Source organism: Panthera onca, chromosome E2 (genome assembly GCF_046562875.1).
Source record: "Panthera onca isolate mPanOnc1 chromosome E2, mPanOnc1 haplotype 2, whole genome shotgun sequence".
NCBI lineage: Eukaryota > Metazoa > Chordata > Mammalia > Carnivora > Felidae > Panthera > Panthera onca.
Window position 1 is genome coordinate 46,984,976 of NC_138353.1, and position 26,592 is coordinate 47,011,567.

Consider the following 26,592-nt stretch of genomic DNA (forward strand, 5'->3'; position numbering starts at 1 on the left):
TCCTGGGTGGCTCAGTCAGTTAAGCGGCTTACTCTTGATTTCAGCTCATGTCATGATCTCCCAATTTGTGAATTCAAGCCCTGCATTGGGCTACACACTGACAGTGCAGAGCCTGCTTGGGATTCTCTCTCTTTCGCTCTCTCTGACCTCCCCGCCTTCAAAATAAATAAACTGGAAGAAAAAAGAATTACATTGTAAGCACAATATTCTCCTTGTGTTTTATAATTCCTATTGATAGAGAGATAGGAACTCAGTAGGTGAGCAATAATATTCTTGAATGTGCCTCATCGTGTACACTTCCTGTTTCTCACACACGCTGCCCAACATGGCTTGGCAAAACCACACAACCTCACTGACTATATGTCAACTGAAATTCGGATCATGAGCCTGGCAATCACACTGTATCCCGGGGGTTATTTATGCTTCTACTCTGAGAGGACTACTTCTCACTTCCTCCTCTACCTCCAATGACTAGGAAGTCCCTGATCCTCATTCTCAGGTCAGGTCATCACCTTGATTTCTGTTTCGAAAATAAAATAGAAGCAATTAAGAATCCTCTCCACAGACGCCTGCCACCAAATGTGTCCACTGAGCAGCAGGCATCTGCACCCACAGATGCTTGTCTTCTGTCCTGTTCCTGCAAGTTCCCCGTACTCCTACCCACAGTGAATCCCTCTAGCTGCACGCTGGCTCAGATCAAGGACACTGTGCTGGCTGCTGTTTTTTCTATCTTAAGACAAAGCACCAATTCACACTGCCTCATGAATTACTGCCCCACTTCTTTCCTGATCTTGAGCAAAATTCCCCTAAAAATTGTCTAAACTTGCTATATCCAGTTCCTCTCTTGCTCTTTTTCCTTATTTTTAGGAAACAATTTTTTTTTCTAATTATGGAAAACACTGATAGAGTTTCAATGTCAAAATTATGAAACCAGGAAAAAACTAAATTCCATCTCTGTCCTTTCTATTCTATTCCTTCCCTCACCCAACATGGGCTCAAACTTACAACCCTGAGATCAAGAGTCACATGCTCTACCGACTGAGCCAGCCAGATGCCTCTCAGGGTCCTTTGAAATTTTTGTGTCACTTTTTTTTTTTTTTACATGTGTTCCTATTAAATTTCATGTAAATGAGTCTAAGTATTTGACTCTGAAAATATTTTTATAGTACAGTTTATCACATTTAAGTTTATTTTAATAATCTGTCATTTCTTATGTGCTTTCTGGTTCTAATGCTTCCTTGCTGTTTTCTTCTGTCTTTGTTGGACTTTTGTTCTTCAGGACTCTCGTTTTAATTGTTTACCTTCAAGGAGTTGTTCTTTTTGAAAACACATTCCTTCACCTGTGTTTGCCTAATTGCTGGGCTCAGGAATGAAAGTCTCTTTAGAAGCCCCCTCATGTGGTTAAAGGAATATAGCACATGTTAGTTTTTCTTCCCCACCCTCTATTCCTAGATTTTGTTAGTATAGTCTGTAGGTTTTATTCAGGTTATTGTTACATTGGGTTTTTAAAATCTATATTATATGATTTAAGAATATCTTTTTGGGGCTCCTGGATGGCTCAGTCGGCTAAGCATTTGACTTTAGCTCAGGTCATGATCTCACAGTTGGTGGATTCCAGCCCCATGTCTGCCCCTGCGCAGACCGCTCAGAGCCTGGAGCCTGCTTCAGTTTCTGTGCCTCCCTGTCTCTGCCCCTCCCTGATTCACACCCTGTGTGTCTCTCTCTCAAAGGAAAAAATAAATAAAATAAATAAATATATATATATATGTGTGTGTGTGTGTGTATATATATATATATATATGTATTAAAAAAAATTTTTTTAAAGAATATTTTTTTAAGTAGTCTCTACACCTAATGTGGGGCTGCAACTTACAACCACAAGATCAAGAGTCACATGTTCTAGCGACTGAGCCAGACAGACACCCCAAGAATACCTTTAAAAAAAATTTTTTTTTAATGTTTATTTACTTTTGAGAGAGAGAGAGACAGAGCGTGAGTGAGGGAGGGGCACAGAGAGAGGGAGACACAGAATCTGAAGCAGGCTCCAGGCTTAAAGCTGTCAGCACAGAGTCTGACTCGGGCCTTGAACCCACGAACCACGAGATCACGACCTGAGCCAAAGTAAAACACTTAACCAACTAAGGCACCCAGGTGCCCCACCCCAAGAATCCTTTTTAAAAACTTTTAGCAAAGCAAGGTTTCTAACAGTTTAGAACTTATATCAATTTTAACTGGAGGTGTTTATGTCCAATCATTTTACACCATAACTTTATCCATCTTGAAATCTTAATTTTGTATCATCTCTATTCTAGTTGTTTTCACAAGATCCACTGGTGGAAATATTTTGGGAACTCATGAATAGTCAAAAAGTCTTTTCTTGTCCCTTCCCAATAAGCCATATTTTAGCAGGGTTTACAAGTTAAAACAGGGTCAGGTGCTCTAACAGAAGTCAAAATGGTAGCTTGAACAAAGTGGAAGTTGATTTCTCTCTTCACTTACATAGCAGTGTAAGTAAGCAGTCCAGGGCTGATAAGATGGCACCACAGTTTATAGGGCCCAAGCTCTTTCTGCCTTGTTCTGCTGTCAACTTGTAATTGAATATCGTGGTCTATAAAAGCTGTGTTAGCTCCTGCCTCGTGTTCACATTCTATCAAGTGGGAAGGGGAGAAGGGAAAGTGGGAAGCCTGATCATTTTCTTTAAGGGCACAGTCTACAAATTGCACCAATTACTTCTTGTATCCCATTGGCCGGAACCTGGTCACATGGCCATACTGCTGCAAGCAAGGAAGGCTGGGAAATGTAGTCCTTAATGGAGCTACTATGTTTCCCTGGAAGGAAGGCAGGGTGGTGGAATAAGCAATAGTCTCTGCACTATAAGTAACATTTCCTTCCTCAGTCTTCCCCTCAAAACTCTGTACACATCATTCCCTTGTGTTTTGTCATTTAATGCTATAGTGGAAAAGACTACAGTTAGCCTTTTTTTTTTAAATAATAGGTAGCCTTTTTTCATCTTAGATTGTAAAATGTTTTAATCTGTGTAATACAGAAATTCTTTTAGCATGCATCTAGATCACTTTTCACTGATTTTGTCTAGAATGTGATGTTCTATATACACATTGTTCTTGGCTTGTGAAAATTTTATTCTCTGCCACCTATTTGTCACTTCTGTTTCATTAGTTCTGATTTTGTCCTTAAGAAATACCAGTTATCGGGGTACCTGGGTGGCTCAGTTAGTTGAGCATCAGACCCTTGACTTAGGATCAGGTCATGATCCCAGGTTCATGGCATCAATCCCCTCATCAGGCTCCACACTGAGCATGGAGACTGCTTAAGATTCTCTCTCTCAGGGTGCCTGGGTGGCTCAGTCGGTTAAAGCATCTGACTTCCAACTCAAAATTTGTGGGTTTGAGCCCCACAGTGCACTCTGTATTGACAGTGCAGAGCCTGCTTGGGATTTTTTCTCTCCCTCTCTCTTCCCCCCTCCCCTCAAATAAATAAACTTAAAAAAAAAAAAGATTCTGTCTCTTTCCCTCTGCCCCTCCCCTGCATGCATGTGTACATACACACACTCTCTTTCTCTTTATCTCAAAAACAAAAAAACAGTTATCCATGTGCTAAATTGCACGTTTCTGTCCTCCATATCTTTCCTGTCAGTCTTTTAAATGAAAAGAATGGTTTTGTATGCTTTGCTCTGTTGCGTTCAGGGCAAACTCCTCACTTTTTTCCTCCGTCTCACTGTTTTGATTTTTCCAAGTCGGTTCTGTATTACCAGTGTGGATTTTAACTTTTCTGAAGCATTTTAGCTCTCTCGAAATCCTCCAGTATCATTTATTTCTCCTTTAATTTATCTCATTCTTGTGCATGTTAGCTTCACTTGGTTTATTTTTAAGACTTTCTGTTTATATTAAGGATGTTAACCAGCTTTGTGAAATATTTTTCTGGATTTTGCTGTTGATAATTTTCAGAGGCATATGTTCCTCTAAGTCCTCTGGATTCAATTCCCAGGGTCCAGAGTGACATTCATGGGCTTCTTTTTGTTGTTTTTTTCCTCATCTTTTTTTTTTTAATGTTTATTTATTTTTGAGGTGGGGGGAGAGAGAGGAAGAGGGAACAGGGGAGGGGCAGAGAGAGGGGGAGAGAGGATCTGAAGCAGGCTCTTTGGGGACTGCAACAAGTGTCTGATGTGGGGCTCAAACTTACAAATCACGAGACCATGACCTGAGCCGAAGTTGGACACTCAACCGACTGAGCCACCTAGGTGCCCCAGTTTTTTCCTCATCTTTTAAGGCAAGGCCTGTCCAAGCACAGTGTTTGTCCATAGACCAAGAAACTGGATCACCCTTGGTTCAGCAGCTTGTTGACCCACCTAGTGGTCATAACCCCTTTCAGATCGCCACTTGAAGCACAGGATCAGTTGCTGGTTCCCCGTGAGCTGTTGAAGTAATGACCCTAATCCAAGGTGACATTTTTCTCAACCTTAAATACATTGCTTAGATTTTTACATCGTTCGATATTATTACACTCATTCTCCAGATGAGAGAGCTAGTAGGCTGTCATTTGTCAAGGCTTCATAGTTACAGTAAAAGGTAGACCAGGTCAAGAGCTCAGGTCTTTTGCCTCAGAATCCAGTTTCTAAATTTTTTTTAAAGTTTATTCATCTTGAGAGACAGCGAAAGGGGGGGTACAGAGAGAGAGGGAGAGTGAATCCCAAGTAGGCTTTGTGCTGTCACTGCAGAGCCTGATGTGGGACCCAAACCCATAAACGGTGAGATCATGCCTGACCTGAGCTGAAACCAAGAGTCATGTGCTTACCCGACTGAGCCACCAGGCACCCTCAGAATCCAGTTTCTTTCTTCTACTTTCCATACTGCATTCCTTGGTAGAAAAACATGGCAGTTAACATCTCAGAACTCTGTCCTCCCCCAGCAGTAGTGGCTACAATGATTCTGCTGCTAAATATACCAGTCCCATCAACAACAAAGGGAATGTTACAAAAAGAGATAGAGCAGGCTTGCTATAGCCAGATAAATTGTAATGGGTCTAGACAGGCATGCCTTGAAAGAGATCAACTTAAGTTAATAGCAAATAGCTATGTCGGTTTTTTAATGTTAATTTATTTTTGATAAATAAATCCCTGTGCAAAAGCAGGGGGTGGGGGTAGGGGGAGGGGTGGGTAGAGACAGAGAATCCAGAGCAGGCTCCAGGCTGTCAGCACAGAGCCTGACGAGCTCAAACTCACAAGCCTTGAGATCATGACCTGAGCCAAAGTCTGAGCCTTAACCAAATGAACCACCCAAGCATTCCTCAAATAGCCATGTTAACACACTGATAGTGTCTTCAGATTACGGTTTTCTTGCTGGAAAATGTGTAAAGGGAATGAAAGCGATAATGGTGATCTGGTGAAATGTTGTAAATGATCATTTTCTAGAAAAATCAGACTACAGCCATACCACCCTCAACATGGCCAATCTCATCTAAAAGTACCATAAGGAAAGAAAGAATGAGAGTGAGGGAAGGAGGGAGGAAAGATCAGAAAAATGCTCTGATTTATTAATAGAGCTCCTCCTTTTGCTAAAATTATGAATCATATATTTCTGCAGTAATATTTGTGTACTGGCAACTTCACAATTGCTCTGATTTAATGTTTTTATACAGAGAGCCTTTGGAAAAGAAGCAGAGATGAGACATTAGTGATTTGTGATGCTTAAGCTCTAGAATCCCAGCTTGTCTACAGAATTATCAACAGTAGGAAATGATCAGTTTGGTCTCCATATAAAATGATTTATACTGTTGTTCACCAAGAATGAAACATCCTTAAGTAAAATAGAAAGAGATACTTCTATCCTACACTTTTACTTGGACTCAACCTGCTTCTTTCTGTGGCAGCTGCTCACCCAGCAATGGCATGTCCCCACACTGCTGGTGCTAATCTTTTAAGTGCCTCCCTTGACAGTAGACACCTGGGGTTATCAATCTCTGTCTTTCCTGGTTCGTCCTGCCAGAATACTGCTCGGTCTCCCCGAGTTCTCTGGATGTAGTTTTCTGATAAGGAAAGTACTTACATGCAGGAAGGAACCAGGTTTAATGGGTGCTTTACCAACAACATTTTTAAAGCTTAGCTCTGGCTTTCATGTTGTTATAATTATCATTTGTTGGCTGGTTGTTTATTCCCTGCTTCATTCCAAAAAGGACTTGTGACATCTTACAAAAGGATATTGCAATGTCATAAAATTCAGATTGCTTTTTAAAAAGGAAAAAAATTTGAGTGAAAGGGAAATAAAAGTAGAAACTCTGCATAATCTATAAAAGTTCACATTCCAGAAATTTCTTCGCCTTCTTGCCTTTGTGTCCTATATAGAAACCTTTCAGTGGATGTCTAAATATAGATTTACTTTTGTTTGACCCACTGCCAAAAATAAGCTTTTCTAGCAGTATAAAAGAGAACAGGGATGAAGTAAAAATCCCTTAAGTCAACATTTTCTTTTCTTTTTTTATGTTTATTTATTTTTGAGAGACAGAGAGCACATGCACAAGTTGGGGAGTGGCTGAGAGAGAGGAAGACACAAAATCTGAAGCAGGATCCAGGCTGTCAGCACAGAGCCTGACGTGGGGCTTGAACCCACGAAACATGAGATCATGACCTGAGCCAAAGTCGGACACTTAACCAACTGAGCCACCCACGTGCCCCTTAAGTCAGTATTTTCCAAGCGGTGTTCTGCAGCACAGCAACCAACATTGCCTAAAACGTTTCCGGAAGGAAAGAAAACAAATGTTGCTGTCTGCAGGACTTCTCAGGGCCTTCCATATGGCCAAACCTAACCACTTCTGACCAGCTTCACCATTATCTCGCTGTAGTCTAAGCCTCCATCATCTCCCGGCTGCACTTTGCATCCACCTCCTGCTCATATCCCTGCTTCTACCCTCGGCCCTTTCCTGTCCGTGCTCAACACAGCAGTCACAGGAGTGAGGCTTTATAACCCAAGTCATGCTACTGTTCCTCAAAGCCCCCACTGTCTTGGAAACACTGCCTTCATTTTCATTTGGTAAAATTGGCTTCAGCCTTTTCCTTTACGTACCTTTCAGTCCAAGACCCTGTGCCGTTCCATCAGCCCCTTTCCTTCACTACCCAGAGTCATGAGGCATGTCCTGTCTGTCACCTCGGTGCCTAGCAGCCGGCCTGCATCTGAAACACAGGCTGGGAAAGCTCCGGTGGAGATGACCTCAAGCCCCATAGTAGACTCCCTCCCGAGGTCTTTACTTCTCACCTATAAACATCGTTTCAGGGGGGGCACCTGGGTGGCTCAGTCGGTTAAGCATCCAACATCGGCTCAGGTCACGATCTCACGGTCCGTGAGTTTGAGCCCCGCATCGGGCTCTGGGCTGATGGCTTGGAGCTTGGAGCCTGCTTCTGATTCTGTGTCTCCCTCTCTCTCTCTGCCCCTCCCCCGTTCATGCTCTGTCTCAAAAATAAATAAACGTTAAAAAAAAATTAAAAAAAAAAAACATCGTTTCATGAGGCATCTGATCAGGTAAATACGGAAAACTGAGGTCACCCTGGGTACCTTTGTGGCACTGTAAAAACATTCCTATTCTATTTTGTGATGTTGCAGGAACAGCCATGTGAGGAACAGGCCTAGTTCACCCATTACATCCGAGCAGAACTCTACCTAAGAGAGTAGAGAACTCTACCTTATGCTGATGCATAAGCACGTGTCCCGATCAAAAGCAAGCACTAAACAAGTCCACAGTGGGTTTTATACCCACTTCAGTATTTAATGTCTTATTTTTATTCAATACGATTATTTTTGGTGCTTCAGATGGGGGGGACGCTTTGTCCACCTGCCACAATTTTCCAGCCATGGCACACCCTTCCGGACTGTTATTCCTACTCACCACCTCAGTGCTCCTTTTCTTTTAGTTCCCTTTTTCCCCACAAACTTAAAAAAAAAGAAAAAAAAGACAAAGCCACTTTGATAATGTTGAGTGGAGAAAATCATCCTTCTTCTCTCTCTCTCTTTTTTGTTTTTTTTTAAACACAAGCCCTACATATATGCCACCTGACATTTCCTTACTAAAAGGTAATCCTGTTTATGCTGGATCTGCTTTCAGTGGCAATTGAAACTACACATTCACTATTGTTGCGGTTAGCATTGTGCTCTCCTGGCAGAAAAACTGATCTACAGTGGCTTCAACAGAGAGGGTTTTGTTTCCCTTAAATAAAGAGAAGTCTGAAGTATAGCATACCCAAAAGGGCGTACAGATAAATTATTGGAAATATTCAGAGAATACCAGATCAATAGACAAAAGCTGATTGTACTTCTACACATCAGCAGTAGTTAGAAAATAAGATTTAAAAAAAAAAAAAAAAAAAAAGAATAGCAAGTACCTAAGAGGAAATGTAACGAAAGATGGGCAAAACTTATATGGGGACAACTGTAAAGCCTTATTAAGAGCTAATGAAGAAAGGTGAAATGAATGGTGAGATCCACCATGGCTCAGCCCAGGTTCACACTGCTCTAAAACATCAGATAAGGTGCCCTTGGTGTCCTTCCTGGCTGCAAGTAGAATGGCATTCGATAAGACCTTGACCTTCATTGGAAAACGTGAAGTTGCATGGCAGCTGGGTCTCACTCGTACCTTTATTCCTGCTCATTTACACCTTGGTCCCAAAGTATAATACCAAAACTGGGTGGTCCTCAATTCTAAGATCATTCTGTAACTGCTCCAACCCCCTATAAACCCTACGAATTAGGAATACCCCTATTCACTTGCATGGCCCACAAGGGCCAGATCATAACTGACTTTAACCGCTCTGACTCCTGAGCCTAGCAGCACCCAGTAGGCCCTTAATTATGACTTATTGAGGGGTGCTTGGGTGGCTCAGTCAGTTAAATGGCAGACTTTGGCTTAGTTCATGAATGATCTCATGGTTCATGAGTTCAAGCCCCATGTTGGGCTCTGTGCTGACAGCTTGGAGCCTGGACCCTGCTTTGGATTCTGTGTCTCCCTCTTACTCTCTGCCCCTCCCCCGCTCATGCTCTCACTCTCTAAACATTTTTTTAAAAAAGACTTAACTGAATACATGACTGAATTAAGCTGCAGTGGGCTGTTCTCTAGAAATTGCGTCAAGTAGTTGGTGTGAATAGATCATCTCAGTCAGGACTTCCAGTTCAAAAGCAGTGGCCTCTTAAAAGTTTTAAGACCATGTCCAGAGTTCTGGGTTTGTTTTCTCAGAATTTCTGCCTCCCACCTCCTGCCATGTGGAATTTCAAGCACCTGTGCTTCCCTCTTGAACATGAACTCTTGAATTGAGAGACAGGAACCAGCGGGAAACCTGAGGAAAGCATACTTCTGAATAGAAAAGTTCGTTTTCATTGTTTTGATTTCCATGTATCCCCCACTTTTGATCACGGCCATGAGATTTAAATTTCTCTTACAGATCTTATTCCCAGACCCATCTGTCCCTGTATTTATCATTGTAAGACCTAGGTATCTCTTTCCTCTATTGCATGGAAGAGGTGAACATTCTATGCATTTGCAGAAAAGCTTCTGAAAGTAGTAACTGTTAGGGGGAGCCTGTGATTCATTGAGCTTGTAATGTTACTGGAGGTCAATTCTTATTCAAACAAGGTCTGAAACTACTAAAGTGCAGCCATTTTCTAGAGATAATGTTGACAAAATCCTTCATTCTCAACAGGTCGCAGATGAGCCAGCAGGGAGTTTGAACGAAGTGATTCATGGTTTGCAAAGTCACAGCAAACTACGGAGAGCTTGTGAGGTGCTCCAGAAACTGACGGCCTTTATGCCAGAATTTTCTAAGTCAGCTCAAGTAAGCAAGAGGGTGATCGGGAGGAAACGAGATATGAGAAAGGGGGAAGTGAAACAGACAAAATGTGTATAAAGTAGAAAATACGTAATCTAGAGATTGTGCCCTGTGCAGAATTTAGCCTTGTGAACCATTTTGTAGAGACCCAATTTAACATTCAGTCAGGGTATATTTACGTTTAAGTCTGAAGATTGCGGATAAATTGATCAGTAATGACCTTTTCAGATATGCTGTGTTTATTTTCTTTTGATCATTTATCAAGTTACTGTCTTTCTGATACATTTGTTAGACATAATGGGAGACAGAAATAGATCCACTCCTTGCCCGAGATAGAGCAGTTCAGCTTCGAAACAGACATGGGCCATCAGTGCCCCCGCAATGTTTACATTTGTTCCCTCCACATTTGCCAAGTTATTCCCAGTAATTATTCATGCCTGTCTCTACTCCCTACACATAAATAAATTAAGGGAATGAGATTCATGAGAATTTTCATTTTTTTCTTTTCCATGTCCTGTATTTTCAGATATCTGCGATAAGCATATATATACAATCTGTGCTGGTTTATTTGGGCTGGTTTATTTTTAATTACGGCAATAATACATGCTTGTTATTTAAAAATCTGAATTAAAGCATATAAACTTATAAAGCAATAGCCCTCACTGTCTTTATCCTTCTTGCTAATCCCATTCTCAGGATGTAATCACTATTATCAGATTTTTTTTTTTTTAATTTACATCCAAATTAGTTAGCCTTTGGTGCAACAATGATTTCAGGAGTAGATTCCTTAGTGCCTCTTACCCATTTAGCCCATCCCCCTTCCCACACCCCCTCCAGGAACCCTCAGTTTGTTCTCCATATTTATGAGTCTCTTCTGTTTTGTGCCCCTCCCTGTTTTTATATTATTTTTGTTTCCCTTCCCTTATGTTCATCTGTTTTGTCTCTTAAAGTCCTCACATGAGTGAAGTCATATGATTTTTGTCTTTCTCTGACTAATTTCACTTAGCATAATACCCTCCAGTTCCATCCACGTAGTTGCAAATGGCAAGATTTCATTCTTTTTGATTGCCGTATAATACTCCATTGTGTGTATATATACCACATCTTCTTTATCTATTCATCCATGGATGGACATTTGGGCTCTTTCCATACTTTGGCTATTGTGGATAGTGCTGCTATAAACATGGGAGTGCATGTGTCCCTTCGATACACCTGTATCCCGTGGATAAATGCCTAGTAGTGCAGTTGCTGGGTCGTAGGGTAGTTCTATTTTTAGTTTTTTGAGGAACGTCCATACTGTTTTCCAGAGTGGCTGCACCAGCTTGCATTCCCATATTATCAGATTATTATTAATTTGCTCTACATAGCCTGCCAGATTTTTTCTATGTGTAAACAGGTTTGTTATTGTAACAAAAATGGCATTAAAGTATACACATTTTTTAGCTCCCCCCTTTTTAAAAATATTTCTAATGTTTATTTAGTTTTGAGAGAGAGCAGGAGAGGGGTAGAAACGGGGATGGGGGATCTGAAGCAGGCTCTGCACTGACAGCAGAGAGCTCAATGCTGGTCTCAAACTCATGAACCACAAGATCATGACTGGAGCCTAAGTTGGAGGCTCACCCAGCTGAGCCACCCATGAGCCCCAGCCCCTTGTTTTTTTTTTGTCTAATGCTGTGTCATGCATATCTTTTCGTGTCAGTACACATAAGTGAACCAATTATTCTTAATGTGCATTTGGACATTTTTTTGTTTGTCTCCTCTCACAAATAGCATATCCACGAGCCTCCATGTACCTACATCACTAAGTACTTACGCACATGTTTCTGTGGAATAGAATGGCATAAATAGAATTGAGGGGCTTTTAAATTTTCAGTGGATGACAAAATTGTCTCTTAAAGGACACTGTTTTATATCCCCACCAACTGTTGCCCCACACTTCTAATTTCAAAGGCAAGAAAAGAAAGAAAAGGAAGGAACATTTTACTGATTACAAAGGAGGCCGAACGTCATCTTATATATTGATTGACCATGTGTATTTCTCCTCTCAGTGGCTTCTTCATGTCCTTTGTCCATTTCCCCCACAATGGGTTGTCATTTTACTTACTTGTCTGTAAGAGAGCTTTATTTATTGTTGATGTTGACCTTTTGTTACAGATGTTGCAAATATTTTGTGCCCATGTTTTTTATAACTTTATTATTTCTTTTTTTAAATGCAGAAGTCTTTAGTAAATGTAACTTTGAAAACAAAAATAACATTTCAAAACAAAAATAGTAGGACTCGCAGTGGATATTCTGTCCATTTGCTTAACCTTCTCACTTGTTTTGCATAAGAACAGCCTCCAGAAAGGAGAATTGGGGTTTTCAGTTTCATTCAGAACTTCTCTTGATCTCTATTTTAAGTCTATCTTGAGTGCTTTTTTGAGTTTCAAAGGATCATTTACTTGGTGTTTAAGCCAATACTGCTCTTTGCCTGTTTTTAGCTTAGTTTTGTTAATTAGGTATTTGATCTACTTACCACTCCAGGAGGGTTCTCCGAGTTCCTTAGAATAACCTGAAATACAGAGGTGCCTGGTTAAGCGTCCAACTTCAGCTCAGGTCATGATCTCATGGCTTGTGAGTTCAAGCCCCACATTGGGCTCTCTGCTGTCAGGGCATGGAGCCTGCTTCAGATCTTCTGTCCCACTCTGTGTGTGTGTGTGGGGGGGGGGGGGGTGTACAATTGTATGTTCTGTCTCTCAAAAATAAATATATTTTTAAAAACTTTTAGGGGCACCTGGGTGGCTCAGTTAGTTGGGCCTCTGACCTCGGCTCAGGTTGTGATCTCATGGTCTATGAGTTTGAGCCCCACATCAGGCTCTGTGCTGACAGCTCAGAGCCTGGAGCCTGCTTTGGATTCTGTGTCTCCCTCTCTCTCCCTGCCCCTCCCCTGCTTGCACTCTGTCTCTCTCTCAAAAAAATGAATAAACATTTAAAAGTTTTTTTTTAATTTTTAAAAAGAATAACATAAAATAAAAATCCTTCCTATAGGTAAGATGTAATATATTTTCTTTGGCTGCCAAGTTGTAATACTGGGGTTTTTTATGAATTTTTTTTTCCCTTTTCCTTTTTCTTTTTTTTTTTTTTTTTTATTAGAGAGAGAGTGCAGGGATGGGAGAGGGGCAGAGGGAGAGAAAGAATCCTAAGCAGGCTCCATGTTCAGCCACACACTCCTGTAATATTGCATTTTATAAAAATGCGTTTGAGGGGCACCTGGGTGTCTCAGTGGGTTAAGCATGTGACACTTGATTTCGGCTCAGGTCATGATCTCGGGGTTCATTAGATGGAGCCCCACATCGGGCTCCATGCTGATGGCTCAGAGCCTGCTTGGGATTCTCTCACTCTCTCTCTCTGTCCCTATCCCCACCCCTCTCTCTCTCTCAAAATAAATAAATATTTTAAAAAATGCATTGAAATGCATAAAGAAATTGAACTCCTTATAAGAAGAACAGAAGTAAATTTAAAACAGTCAGAAACAGCTCGGGGCTGTGTGTTTGCTTCCAAAATCTCCCAGGTTAGTGTCATCAGTCCTCATGTTTACCTGAGTGAGAAGTCACCAGAGAGCACATTTCAGAGCAAAGCAGTCTGGGTTTCAAAAACCCCCAACTGCCTGCCTCTCCGAGTCCCTCGACACTGTGATGGAAGCTGCTGGAGCAAGTCCACAGAGGTCTAAGCATGCCATTGAGCAGGTAGGTACAGTACATGTTGATGTCGAACTCGGTTTAGAAACTTTTTAAATCTTGGCAGATCCAGGTATCACACGGCCTCTTCCTAGATCTCTAAAGAGTCTCCTGCCAAGCGACACCACTGAAGAGACCACTGTTAGGCCTGCTCTGGGTCTTCCTCACTGTCTCATCTGTGCGCTAAACTTCCCTAGTGCTATAATCCAGTGACAAGAGCTCAGTATGGTGTTTGGCATATAGTAGACACTCAGTAAATTAAACTTGCATTTTCGTGTTGATTTGCATTTCTGTATTCATTTGAGGAGATGTTCACCATCATCGGTCTATGTAAATGCAAATCACACCACAATAAAATGCCACTTTGTACCCAGAAATACAGACAGTAACAAGTGTTGGCAAGGAGGCAGACGAATTCAAGCCCTCGTACATTATTCGATTGTGAAATGATACGGCCACTTTGGGAAACAGTTTGACAGTTGCCCAAAAGGTTAAAAAAGGAACTTCCCATGTGGCCTAGCAATCCCACTCCTTGGAATAGGCTCACATATGTCCACACTAAAACTTGCACGGTCGTGTTTGTAGCAGCATGATTCAAACAGTCAAACGGCGAAAAAGTGGAAACAGCCCAAATGTCCATGATCCAAGGAATGGATAAGTAAAATGTGTTATATTTGTTACATTAGCAACAAAAGAGAATGAAGCAGTACAACATGGGTGAACCTTGAAAACATTACACCAAGTGAAAGAAGCCAGGCACAAAAGACCACGTATTGTGATTCTATTTTATGAAATGTCCACAAGAGACAAATCTCTAGATGCAGAATGTAGATTGGTGGTTGTCTAGGGCTGGGTGGGGGGGAGGTATAGGGACAGGGGAATGGACAGTGACAGCTGGCTGCTGGGTACTTGGGTACTGGGTTTATTTTAGGGAGATGAAAATGATCTAAAATTAGATCATGGTGATGGTTGCACTATGAATATACTAAAAAAACATTGACTTGTATATTCTAACTGGGTGATTTGTATTGTGAATTTCATTGTAATAAAACTGTTTGTGAAAACCTCTCATAAGTAGGTCACAGGCAGGGGTGCCTGGCTGGCATAGTCGGTGGAGCATGCAACTCTTGATCTCCAGGACGTGAGTGCCAGCCCCATGCTGGGTGGAGAGATTACTAAAAATAAATAAAAAAAAAAAAAATTTAAGTAGGTCTAGAGAAGCTTATATCATGGGACAAAGAAATATTTTCTTGGATGGCCCTGTTAGTTGATACAAAGGATGGCGAGTCTTTAGCCAGACTACAAATACTTTCTTTGGGTCCTTTGCAAAGAATGTCATCTTCAGGGGCGCCTGGGTGGCTCAGTCGGTTAAGCGTCCAACTTCAGCTCAGGTCATGATCTCACGGTTTGTGAGTTCGGGCCCCACGTTGGGCTCTGTGCTGACAGCTCAGAGCCTGGAGCCTGCTTCAGATTCTGTATCTCCCCATCTCTCTACCCCTCCCATGCTCATGCTCTGTCTCTCTCTGTCTCTCAATAATAAATAAACGTTTAAAAAAAAAAAAAAAAAGAATGTCATCTTTCAATATGTCACTGTCCAGGTCTTTGTCCTCCTTCCAACCCCTTCAAAACCATTATCCACAAAGGCCACACAGGTCACATGGTATTTCCTTCTCAATGCAGGTAGAAAATATGCTGGAAATGGCCTTGCTGGCCCTTGGGAAGATCAAAGAAACATTTCTACAGCAGAGCCAGTTTTCTGAGTCTTTAGTGACTTTGACCTCTATCATTGCTTCTCTGATGCTGAGCAGGTAACAGAGGAGGAGGGGGAGAGTGGTTCATTTTAGGTTTCTGATCTTTAGAAAACACACAGAAGTTGATTTCCATTTAATTTCTCCTTCATTAGCCAAAACATGTCAACCTGGCCCCTGAGCTCCTATACTCTAGGGTCCCCAGCACCTGTGAGGTTAGGCTTTTCAAGGGCTTCAGCTTTGGAAGAGCTCTTGAACAGGCAACCAGGATTTAATGTTCAAGTGAGTGTCAAATTGATTCTGACCCAAATGGAGTTGGGATTGATGGCTACAGGCGTTTGGATGCACCATGATACGTAAGCTGGCCAGACCAAACGAGCAGGCTGGGTGTCATGGATTTCTGTTTTACAATGGCAGGAATGGAGGCCACTTAAAAATGGAGGAGTGCCTGGGTGGCTCTGTTAAGTGTCTGACTCTTGGTTTCAGCTCAGGTCATGATCTCACGGTTCATGAGATCAAGCCCCGCATTGGGCTTTGCACTAACAGCACAGAGCCTGCTTAGGGTTCTCTGTTTCCCTCTCCCTCTGCGCCTCCCTTGCTCATGTGCATGTGTGTGCTTGCTCTTGTACTCTCTCTCTCAAAAATAAGTAAGTGAACCTTAAAAAAAAATGAGCCACTGTAGAGGTTGGAAGCATTAAACAGACTTCTGGATTTAACTGAGTTTCTGTGTTATGGTTTGAATTGATCTCAACTCTTCACTATTTATATATGAAGCTAGGAATATCTGAATAAGTATTGACTCGTTATACCAACTTATCCATATCAGTATATAGTGTATTTCTTTAGGCATTTACCTAACAAACAAGAGCAAGATTGCTGTCTTATCCTGGAGAGCAGAATACTTCCTTCCTAGTAATAATGAATCCTCCAGGTATAAAAATGTTAAAAAATAATAATTCTGAGGGTCACAAGTAAATGACTCATCTTTAATTCTTCCTTGTATGATGTTATAATGAGAAATATTATTTCAGTTGAGATATTAGCAAGGGGAAAATCCCAACATTTACTTTAATCTCTGATATCTGATACATTATTACCTTTTGGGGTGTTAGGTAATAGATTTCAGCAACTGATGAAACAAATTTTCTTGTCTCTAGGTAATAGGACTAGCTTCAGTTCCTTCAGGGATTTTGATGACAAGAACATTGTTGGAAGTATCGAAAGTGTGTTGCTAAGCTCTAATCATAAATTTTTCCAAGTCCATGATTTAGTGGAAGATATTGAGGTATGACTTCATTATAAAGGAATGAAATAGAAAGGAACAGGAATTCTTGGAGAATAGGATAGAAGGAAGCCATTTTAGATTCATGGCAGTGCCATTATTTTATTATTCACATCTTCACTTGGGAAGTTTTACAAGAACTACCTTACCTTTAGGAGGTGTTTTAGGTCTGAGATTATATACTCTCCCTTAATCCCTACAGATATTCATGGAGGAATACCTAGGAAGTTACATTCCATTATCACTAGAAAGGAGACTGAAAGGCATCAACAGATGAACCATCTTGAAGATTGGTTAACTGTCTCATTCTAGATCATGCTGTGGAGAAATGTTAGCGTGGAAATCTATCCCACCAGCATCAACATGAGCTCAGACCATTTTATTATGACAGTGAGCATCACTTCCCTGGAGAAATCCCTGATCGTGTGCATAGAACCTGAAAGTCCCCTTTTAATGACGCTCTACCTGGGGTTCCAGTATCAGCCTAACCACACTCACTTCAACCTGAACATCACTCTTCCAAAGAATCAGGTATGGCAAAAAGGTAAAACCCCAATCAGAAACTTACTTTGAAATGCATTTCTTTCTTCTTTTTCTTCAACTTTTTATTTTGAGATAACTGTAGATTCTCATGCAATTGTGAAAAATAAAAGAGAGAGCTCATACCTTTTACCCAGTTTCCCCTCATGCTGGCATCTTGTATAACTATACCACTATATCCTAACCAGAAAATGACATTGATACAATGCATTGACCTTACTTGGATTTCATCAGTTTTACCTGTACTCCTGTATGTTTGTTTATTCCATGTAATTTTATCACATGTGGGAATATATATGACCATGAAACACATTTTTTTTTTTAAAAGATGGATTGTGGAAGGGATCCAGATATATATGTGATAAAGCAAATTTTGTAAAATGTTAATTCTAGAATTAACATTAAATGGGTCAGTGATTAAATGGGTCAACTTTCCATATGGTTGAAACTTTGCATAATGTTGAGAAGTAAAATTCCAGCACATACACATATATTTCCAATTTTATTTCTAATCTTAGATTTGGGTAAGGCCAGAGATACCTCAGTAAATCTTGGTTTAATATCAAAATGACTACACTGTGGCTTAGAAAAGTGAAGAATTTGAGACATATATAAAAAGTTAAGAATTTCTGAGATACATAAATAGTGCCTTAGATGTACTTGACCAAAAAACATATTCACTGGATATCAACTTTAAATGTCGTACTGGGGCACCTAGGCATCCGACTTCAGCTCAGGTCATGATCTTGCATTTTGTGAGTTCGAGCCCTGCATCGAGCTCTGTGCTGACAACTTGGAGCCAGTAGCCTGCTTCGGATTCTGTGTCTCCCTCCCCCTCTCTCTCTCTCTGCCTCTCCCCCACTCATGCTCTCTCTCTCTCTCTCTCTCTCTCTCTCTCAAGAATAAACATTAAAAATCAATTTATTGTAATACTGAAGAGTCTTAATAAAGAGCTACTGTTTGCATTTAAAAAATGTGTGGAGGAGTGGCAATAACCATGTTATAAAATATAAAGCATGTTATAATCCCCTCTCATTACAGTCTTCTCTTGTTGAACAAGCTTCTGGCTGTTTTGTAGGCCTCGCTAACACGAATGATCACTTTTTAGGTGATTCCTGCTCTTAGACACAGTACCTGAGGCAGCACCTTTCATCCTGGGCTCCCGGGTATAAAGTTCTGTCTGTGTTACAGGCAAGCTCTTTCCGACTCAGAACATGCGCTCCATTTTCCTTGCCAGTCGTGGCAATATCATGTCCCTTGGGGATCTTAGACATCCTCTGGTCCGGAGACTTTGTCGGAAAGATGAGAACATTAAGGAGATGGTGTGACTTGCCTTAGCCCTTAACAGCCATCTAGTGACAGAGCTGGGCCTCGAATCAGGGCTCTTTCCTGGAACCACACTCTTCCCATCCTTGCTTCGTTCTTAGGCTTCTTCTTTTAGCTCCGTCTTGTAGCTACTCGTTTGGGTGTGTAATTCATTCATTTTTCTAAAACTCATCATATATTCTGACTCATTAGACCTAAATCTTCATCTGTCAAAAGAACACAGCTTTTTATTGGAATGGGAGAAACTCAGAACCCCAGGTTGTTCAACTGGTCATTTTCTTGAAAGTCTTGTAATTCTAAGCTTAATCCTTTCCCCACTTGTAAAATAATGATAATAATAACAATAGATCCTTCAGAAGGAGCGTTCTGATAGTAATTTTGTCCCAATGGAAATGCAAGTAAGCCCTGTTCTTTGTTCTCAGATGAGGAATGTACAGGGGTGCTGGCTCCAGAGAGTCTGCAGTATGGGAGCAGCACCTACTACACAACAGCTGTGCTGAATAAAAGCCAGGAGAGTGCGCAGCGCACACCCACCCTGCTCTTGGCGACAACTGCGGTCACTCGCTGTCATTTCTGGGACAGCCACAACAGCACGTGGGAGACCATAGCGTGCCAAGTAAGAAGCCACACCACTTCTCTTTCTCTTCTGCCCCAGCTGGCATGAAATGCAGAGCATCTGTTACCTCATTCGAGGGGCCCAGAAAGAAAAAGCATCAGGAGGGAGAGAAATCGGCCTGGCAAAAAAGAAGATTGCATGTAGCGGGCCAGGAAAGTGTGTCTCTTCGGAGCAGGCTTACACTTTATATTTGTTATTTCCTTCTCAAATATTCAGTCCAGGGTGAATCTGACAGTTCTAGATAAAAGAAGCAGTACGTAGGGGGGTCTGTATGGCTCAGTCAGTTAAGTGTCTGACTCTTGATGTCAGTTCAGGTCATGATCTCCCAGTATGTGAGTTCGAGCCCTGCATTGGGCTCTGCACTGATGGCACAGCTCCTGCTGGGGATTCTGCCTCTCCTTTTCTCTGCTCCTCCCCAGCTGTGCATGCTCACGCTCTCTCTCTCTCTCTCAAAATAAATAAACTTTAAAACAATTTTTTTAAAAAAGCAGTAGGTGGACACTGTTAAATTCTGCAAGTGTTAAATATGTTGCGGGTAAAAGTAAACAAATTTCCTGCTTAATTAAAGAGAGCTTTTGTAAAAATAAGCTGGCAGATTCTTGTACATTCCAGGCGAGGTGGGGACTTTTCTCATTGTCACCTCGTTCCAGGGGTCTGCTCACTTTAAAATGGCGCCCTGCATTTTCGCACGGGTGATTCTGTGTGATCCCATCTGATTTAAGTCCTGGTTCAGTCGCACCAAGACTGTGGTGTAAAGTTCTGGAAATAATGAGGCTGTTGGTTAAGAGCTGAGAGAGGGTCATTCACATGTGAAGAGAGGAAAAGAGGATGCTGTGGAAGGCAGCTGCGCCATTCGTGGCCTCGGCAGGGATTTCGGAAGAGCTGGAGCAGAGCCTCTCGAGCAAATCCTCTACCTGGGAGCCCCTTAGGTTGCAGTTTCTGGTGAAATAAATCGGGGCAAGACCTGAGTGGCCTTTCTAACAAGCCCCCTGCACAACGCTGGGACCCCGTGCGGGGAAGAGAGCTGCCGAGAGCAGGATGACAGAGGGTGAGAGATAGACCCGGCACCCAGAACTTAACCTTGTGCCTTGGAAAGCAGCCAGTCATACTGACAATATTTGAAGCTTTTTATCTGCACAATCGAACGTGGAATTGGTAATTTTCATTTGATTGCCTAGTAACATTTTTAAAAATACATATTTTTTGAAGTTTATTTTGAGAGAGAGAACACGTGCGAGCACAAGTGGGGGAGGGGGAGAGAGAGAAGAGAGAGAATCGCCAACAGGCTCCATGCTGTCAGCACAGAGCCCGACTCTGGGCTCAAACCCACACACCTCGAGATCATGACCTGAGTTGAAACCAAGAGTCGGACCCTTAACTGACTGAACCACCCAGGTGTCCCTGAAGATACTTTTTTGTGAAGAAATGTTACAACATGTGGAAGTTATAAGGAAGTTATAGGGAATAATATAATAAAAACATAAAATACTCTGGCTTTATCACAAAGTTGGTATTTTGCTCTGTATAGTTCAGATTTTTTTATAATAATAAAACACTCTGGAATAATCAAAGCCCTCTATGTATCCGCGTCCAGTCTTGTTTTCTCCCACTTACCAAAGGGCGACCACTGTCCTGAACTCAGCATTTGTACTGATTCCTTCAGCACATATTTACCGGGCATCTTCTACGCACCAGGCCCATATCTAGGAACTAGAGATACAGTGATGGACAAGACAGTGTCTTCCTGAGCTTACATTCCAGGGAGGGAGACTGACAAACATAGATACGAGAGTGTGGTTTTGCATGCTTTTGGTCTCTTTGTAAATGGCATCATCTATACCGTATCCTCCTTTAATTTGTTTTTTTCACTCAGCATTTATCCACGTTGCTATATCTAGCTCTGACAATTTCTTTTTTCTTAAAGGGGAAGTTGTCTCTTTATTTTATTTATTTATTTTTTATTTTTGACAGAGAGAGCATGAGTGGGGGAGGGGGGCAGAGAGAGAGAATCTCAAGCAGGCTCCATGCTGTCAGTGCAGAAGCTGACTGGGGCTCAAACCCGTGAATCATGAGATCATGACCTGAGCTGAAATCAAGAGTCAGACGCTCAACTGACTGAGCCCCCCAGAAGCCCCTCTACCTCATTCGTGTTAACTGCTGTAGATTACTCCCATCAGCACGCAGTAAGAGTCCTCTACTTGCTTGTTTGTATGTTCTGCTGTTACTGGCCATATATATAGGTTGTTTCCAATCTTTTTTTTTTTTAACGTTTATTTATTTTTAAGACAGCATGAACGGGGGAGGGTCAGAGAGAGGGAGACACAGAATCTGAAACAGGCTCCAGGCTCTGAGCTGTCAGCACAGAGCCCGACGCGGGGCTCGAACTCACGGACCACAAGATCACGACCTGAGCTGAAGTGGGACGTTTAATCGACTGAGCCACCCAGGTGCCCCATCCAATCTTTTAGTTATGAACAATGCTGACAGAAACCTTTCTCATGTCTCCTTGTGCACATGTGCAGAGTTCCCCAAAGATGTGGGTTCAGACCTGGAATGGTAGGATTCAGAGAATTTGTGCTTCTCCAGGTTTGCTAGAGGTTTCCAGATTGCTATCCACATACACTATTTTACCCCCAGTGGTAAATGCACGGCCCGGACATTGTTTTCCCTCCCTAAATTGCATGTGTTTGTGTTTTATGTTTGTCCCTTCCTTAGCACTCTGTTCAGTTAGAGTCAATGTCTTGATTCTAATTGCAGGTTGGGCCACAGAGTACAGTTTTGAGGACACAGTAACTGCCTGAGGTCACTGTAACCGCCTGACCTACTTTGGCAGCGACTTCTTCATTGTGCCCCGGATGGTGAACATTGAAGACACTATCAAGCTGCTCCTTCGTGTGACCAGCAACCCTGCTGGGGTGTCATTGCTAGCCAGCCTTTTAGGATTCTATATGCTCACCTTTGTGCGGGCTTGGAGGAAGGATCAAAAGTACATGCAGGTGACAGTCATGACTTTGATTCCAAAAGTTTTGCATAGTGTCTTGAGTAGGTGGAACAAGATGGAAAAACAACAATAACAACAACAACAACAAACCTTCACCAGAAGAGGCAGGCAGAGTGGTAGGAATTCTCGGTGGCATAGGAATTCGAGTGCGACTTTTTTCTTAAATTTCTCTTCACGTTTCCTGTCTCAGGGCTTCGCAATTTAACTCTTTATGTTCTTTTTTTTTTTTTCTTTAGCAGAGGTTGAACTCTCATATGATTCATTTAAGTTAGGAATAAGCCCGAACATCTAGAGAACTTAAAATCAAATGGAAGTTTATCTCACTTTATACATTGGATGTGAAAGTCAGGTGTAAGTAAAATTAGAATTCCATGTAACTGCAATATAGAAAAAACCTGTATGGAATCTCGTTTTGGAACAACAGCAACAACAAATCTTCTGATGACAGCCTCTTGTTAATTTCTGTTCCATGCATTCCTTATTCTTATGTGTTCTTACACTTGGGGATTCTAGAATACATGCCATCCATTTCTTTCCAGCCATGGGTATAGAGTTGCCAGTTTTAACAAACAAAAATATAGGACACCCGGTTAAATTTGAATTTTATGTAACTCGTGCATTTTTAGTACTTCTGTTCCCAAGTGATTCATTGTTTACCTGAAATTCAGGTTTAACTAGGTGTCCTCCACACCGTGTGATAACCCTACCTGGGCAGGCGGGAGGTGGAAGTATTTCTAAGGCCAAGACCTGATCAGCTGATTCTATGAATATTTCATTTCAGAGGCATCAACCCAGGACTTGAGCCCTCATCCCCTGCTTCATCACTTAGGTCTCTTATTTGTTTATCTTGTACCCGCATGCCACCCTTGATGTTCACCGAGGTGCCAAAGCTGGAGCCGTGCATCCTCCTGCTTCTTAGCTGGAGGAAGCAGTGTCTACACTAGGTGAAGATCCTTCTTGGTTCTGCTGTTCCTACAGGTGAAGGTCACTGTCCTGGCTGATAATGACCCCAGCTCTGTTTCACTACCTCCTGCAGGTCTCCACTGGCTATTGAAGAAGGGCCACCATGCCAGCTAAGCTTAACGAAATGAATGTTCTTCACTCCTTGCCTTGTGTCTCCTATCGCCCAAGATGTGCCCTGACCCAGTGACGCCCCGGTGTCCAGGAGCACTTACGAGAGTAGCTCCTAGTTCTACACTGGACATTGGCAGAGTCTGCCATACTTGCCCAACCCCCCAAAGACTTCATCTCAGTACAACTCTATTTTCTCCCTTCTCCTTAGGGATAAACCCCAAGAATCCTCTGAGAGCTTCCTGCATTTTATCTTTGCTTATCATGTTTTAGGTGGTTATCACCCTCTATGGATCAGAGGGGCAGAGGGAGACCCATCACCTTTGTGACCCCGAGAAGGCAGTCTTTCTTTGAGCCAGAGCATCTGGATATCTTCCTCCTCAGTACTCAGTCCTCTTGAGGGGAACTGCACAGCCTGTGGTTCTGGCATGACAATTCGGGGGCCAGCCCTTCTCGGTAAGTCCCTGCGTCAGGCTGCCTTGGCCTTTCTCCTCCGTGAATCTGCGGCGTTCTGGGCAAGACCAGCATGCCATCACAACAAATGACAATAATGCTTTGGGCAAAATTGTAACCAATGACTGTTAGATTTAAATTTCAAAGCTCAGGGTGCCTGGGTGGCTCAGTCAGTTAAGCATCCAACTTTAGCTCAAGTCATGCTCTTACAGTTCATGGGTTCAAGCTCTGCATCGGGCTCTGTGCTGACAGCTCAGAGCCTGGAGCTTTTCTCAGATTCTGTGTCTCACTCTCTCCCCCTCCCCAGCTCGTGCTCTGTCTCTCTCTGTCTTTCAAAAATGAATAAACATTAAAAAGAAAATATTTTAAAAAAAATAAAATAAATTTCAAAACATTTACAAAGAAGAAACCCTGCAAAGAAATATGGGAAGTTAACAATATAATTTTGTATGGGTGATTAAGTGATGGGTGGTTTTTTTCTTTTATCTTCATTTAATATTGTCATGATTGTAAAAACAGCAAATAACAACCACTTACTGCCCCAAAGTGTTATAAATTAAAAGTACCTATAAACTTGAGAAAAGATCTTTCAAGATTAAATGTAATGAATGACTATTCACTAAGTATACTTGGGGTAAAAATTAAGAGCTTGAAGGTAAGAATAGAAGAATCGTGTTATGGGATGTGCCCAGGGGGCTAGAGAGGGAAAAGGTCAGTGATGAGTGCATGAACCTGATGTGTGTGAGGTCCACATGACCTGTTTTTCTCCAGCAGCAGGAGGAGTGAGAAGAGGTGGGTGGAGAGAGTAATGGTGAAATTAACTAAGGACCAAGATGATTGGTGGTTTGGGGTTTGGGAAAAAGAAGGGAATGAAGTCAAAGGTCTAAGGCCCAGGTGTTCAAATTGTTGCTGAATATTGTCCACCTGCAAAGGGTGTACAGCTTGCCTGTTTGTCAGCAAAATGAGTCTTTCCCTGCTATGCTAGACCACTAGGCTAGTAGAGTCTAATAATTTGCTTGCTGTCCCCACTCTGTTCAGGCATCTACAGAGCAGCTTGTATACTATCATTCCAGTTTGATTATAATGGTGAATAATGTGTAATAAGTACTTGAAGAAATGCTTAACTTTGCTAGTTATCAAGGAATGCAAAGTAAAGCCACCGTGAGAGCACTAAACATCCACCAGAATAACTAGAATTAAAAAGTCTGACAAAACCAAGTTTGGGTGAAGTTGGAGGCAACTGGGACTCACAAGCGATGCTGGGAGCCCAAAACAGTGCAGCCACGTGGGAGAACAGTTTGACAAGGCATGTAAAGTTGAATGGACCTTTACCATCTGACCCAGAAATTCCACTCCCAGGTATTCACCCAAGAGAAATGAAAACATAGGTCCATTCCAAAATGTATACACATTCGTTCATAGCAGTTTTACTAATAGCTGTTCAAAACTAGAAACAACACATAAAAAATTTTTAAAAAAAAACTAGAAGCAACACAAGTGTCCATCAGGTGAATGAATAAGCAAGTATTAGCATGTTCATTTAATGGAATACTACTCACCAACAAAATGAACAATCTACTGATACACACAGTAACATGGATGAATTTCAAAAACGTTATGCCAAGCAAAAGAAGCCAGAACAAAAGAAAACATGCTGTATGATTGTACATATATGAAATTCTAAAATAGGCAAACTAGTGCAAGAGACAGAAAGCAGATCAGCGGCCACCTGGGGCCAGGGGTGAGTCTGAGGGGGGTTGACTGCAAAGGGACACAAGGGGACTTTTGGAGGTGATAGCTTGGCAGTGGTGGTACTTACACAAGTGTTCACATTATGAAAAATGTGTTGGACTGGGGGTTCCTAGATGGCTCAGTTAGAAAAGTGTGCAACTCTTGATCTCGGGGTTGTGAGTTTAAGCCTCATCTTGGGTGTGGAGATTGCTAAAATAAATTAAAGACCTAAAAAACTGTACTGAACTGTACCTTTTATTCATTTTTTTAAGTAGACTTCTCAGGCAGAACAGAGACCAGCGTGGGCTCAAAACCCTGAGATCAAGACCTAAACTGAGATCAAGAGCTGGGCACTTAGTCACCTGAGCCACCCAGGCACCCCTTGACCTGTATGTTCAAATGGGTGCCTTTTATCATATGTAAATTATACCACAATAAAGTTTTTGGTTTTTTTTGTTTTGTTTTTTGGTAGAGCACCAGTGGGGGAAGGACAGAGGGAGAGGAAGAGAGAGACTCTCAAGCAGGCTCCCTGCCCAGCGCAGAGCCTGACATGGGGCTCAATCTCACAACCTTGAGATTATGATCTGAGCCAAAATCAAGAGTCGGATGCTTAACAAACTGACCCACCCAGGCACCCCACAATAAATTTTTTTAAGTATGCATGTAGAAAAAATTCTAGAGTTATATATACTAAGTATTACCAATAATTATCTCTGAGTAGTAGGCTTATAAATTTTAAAATTGTTTCTTCATTATATTTTTAGATATTTTCAAAAAAAATTTAAGAGTGTATTTATTTTGGGAGAGAGCGGGGAGGGGCAGTGAGAGCAGGAGAGAGAGAATCTCAAGCAGGCTCTGTCCATGCTTTCATCACAGGGCTTGATGGGGGCTCGAACTCACAAACCATGAGATCACGATCTGAGCCAAAGTTGGACACTTAACCAACTGAGCCACCCAGGTGCCCAAAATATTTTCATAGTCTTTAACAGCAAATTTGTATACTCACATTAGATTCTTTTTATATGAAAGAATAAGAAAGTAAAAGTTACGCTGGGGTCATAAAAAGCCCATGACAAGTTTCTCACCAATCAGAAAGTAGATTTTTTCTTGTTTTTTATACTTTACTCATAAATGAAAAACTTTAATAGTACAAGATACACTAGCTAAGTTTAAATCAAATGTACCTTAGTCACTTGTGATTTTATAAACTGCCTCAATCAGAGAGTTCCTAGAAATATTTTAGCTTTAAAGAAGTCTATTCATCACACAAAAAATATTTTCAACT

General features: G+C 41.6%; 1 protein-coding gene across 1 annotated transcript in view; it reads left to right on the plus strand.

Annotated features, from left to right (window-relative positions):
* Window positions 1-26,592, plus strand: part of PKD1L3 (polycystin 1 like 3, transient receptor potential channel interacting) — an 80,142-nt gene that overhangs the window by 9,422 nt on the left and 44,128 nt on the right. The window contains 13 exon segments of the mRNA XM_081791423.1: window positions 7,611-7,620; window positions 9,698-9,829; window positions 13,374-13,526; window positions 15,220-15,347; window positions 16,452-16,572; window positions 16,882-17,113; window positions 18,858-19,051; window positions 21,809-21,847; window positions 21,850-22,047; window positions 23,031-23,068; window positions 23,070-23,145; window positions 23,397-23,468; window positions 23,470-23,579. Coding sequence (XP_081647549.1) covers window positions 7,611-7,620; window positions 9,698-9,829; window positions 13,374-13,526; window positions 15,220-15,347; window positions 16,452-16,572; window positions 16,882-17,113; window positions 18,858-19,051; window positions 21,809-21,847; window positions 21,850-22,047; window positions 23,031-23,068; window positions 23,070-23,145; window positions 23,397-23,468; window positions 23,470-23,579 — 1,503 coding nt within the window.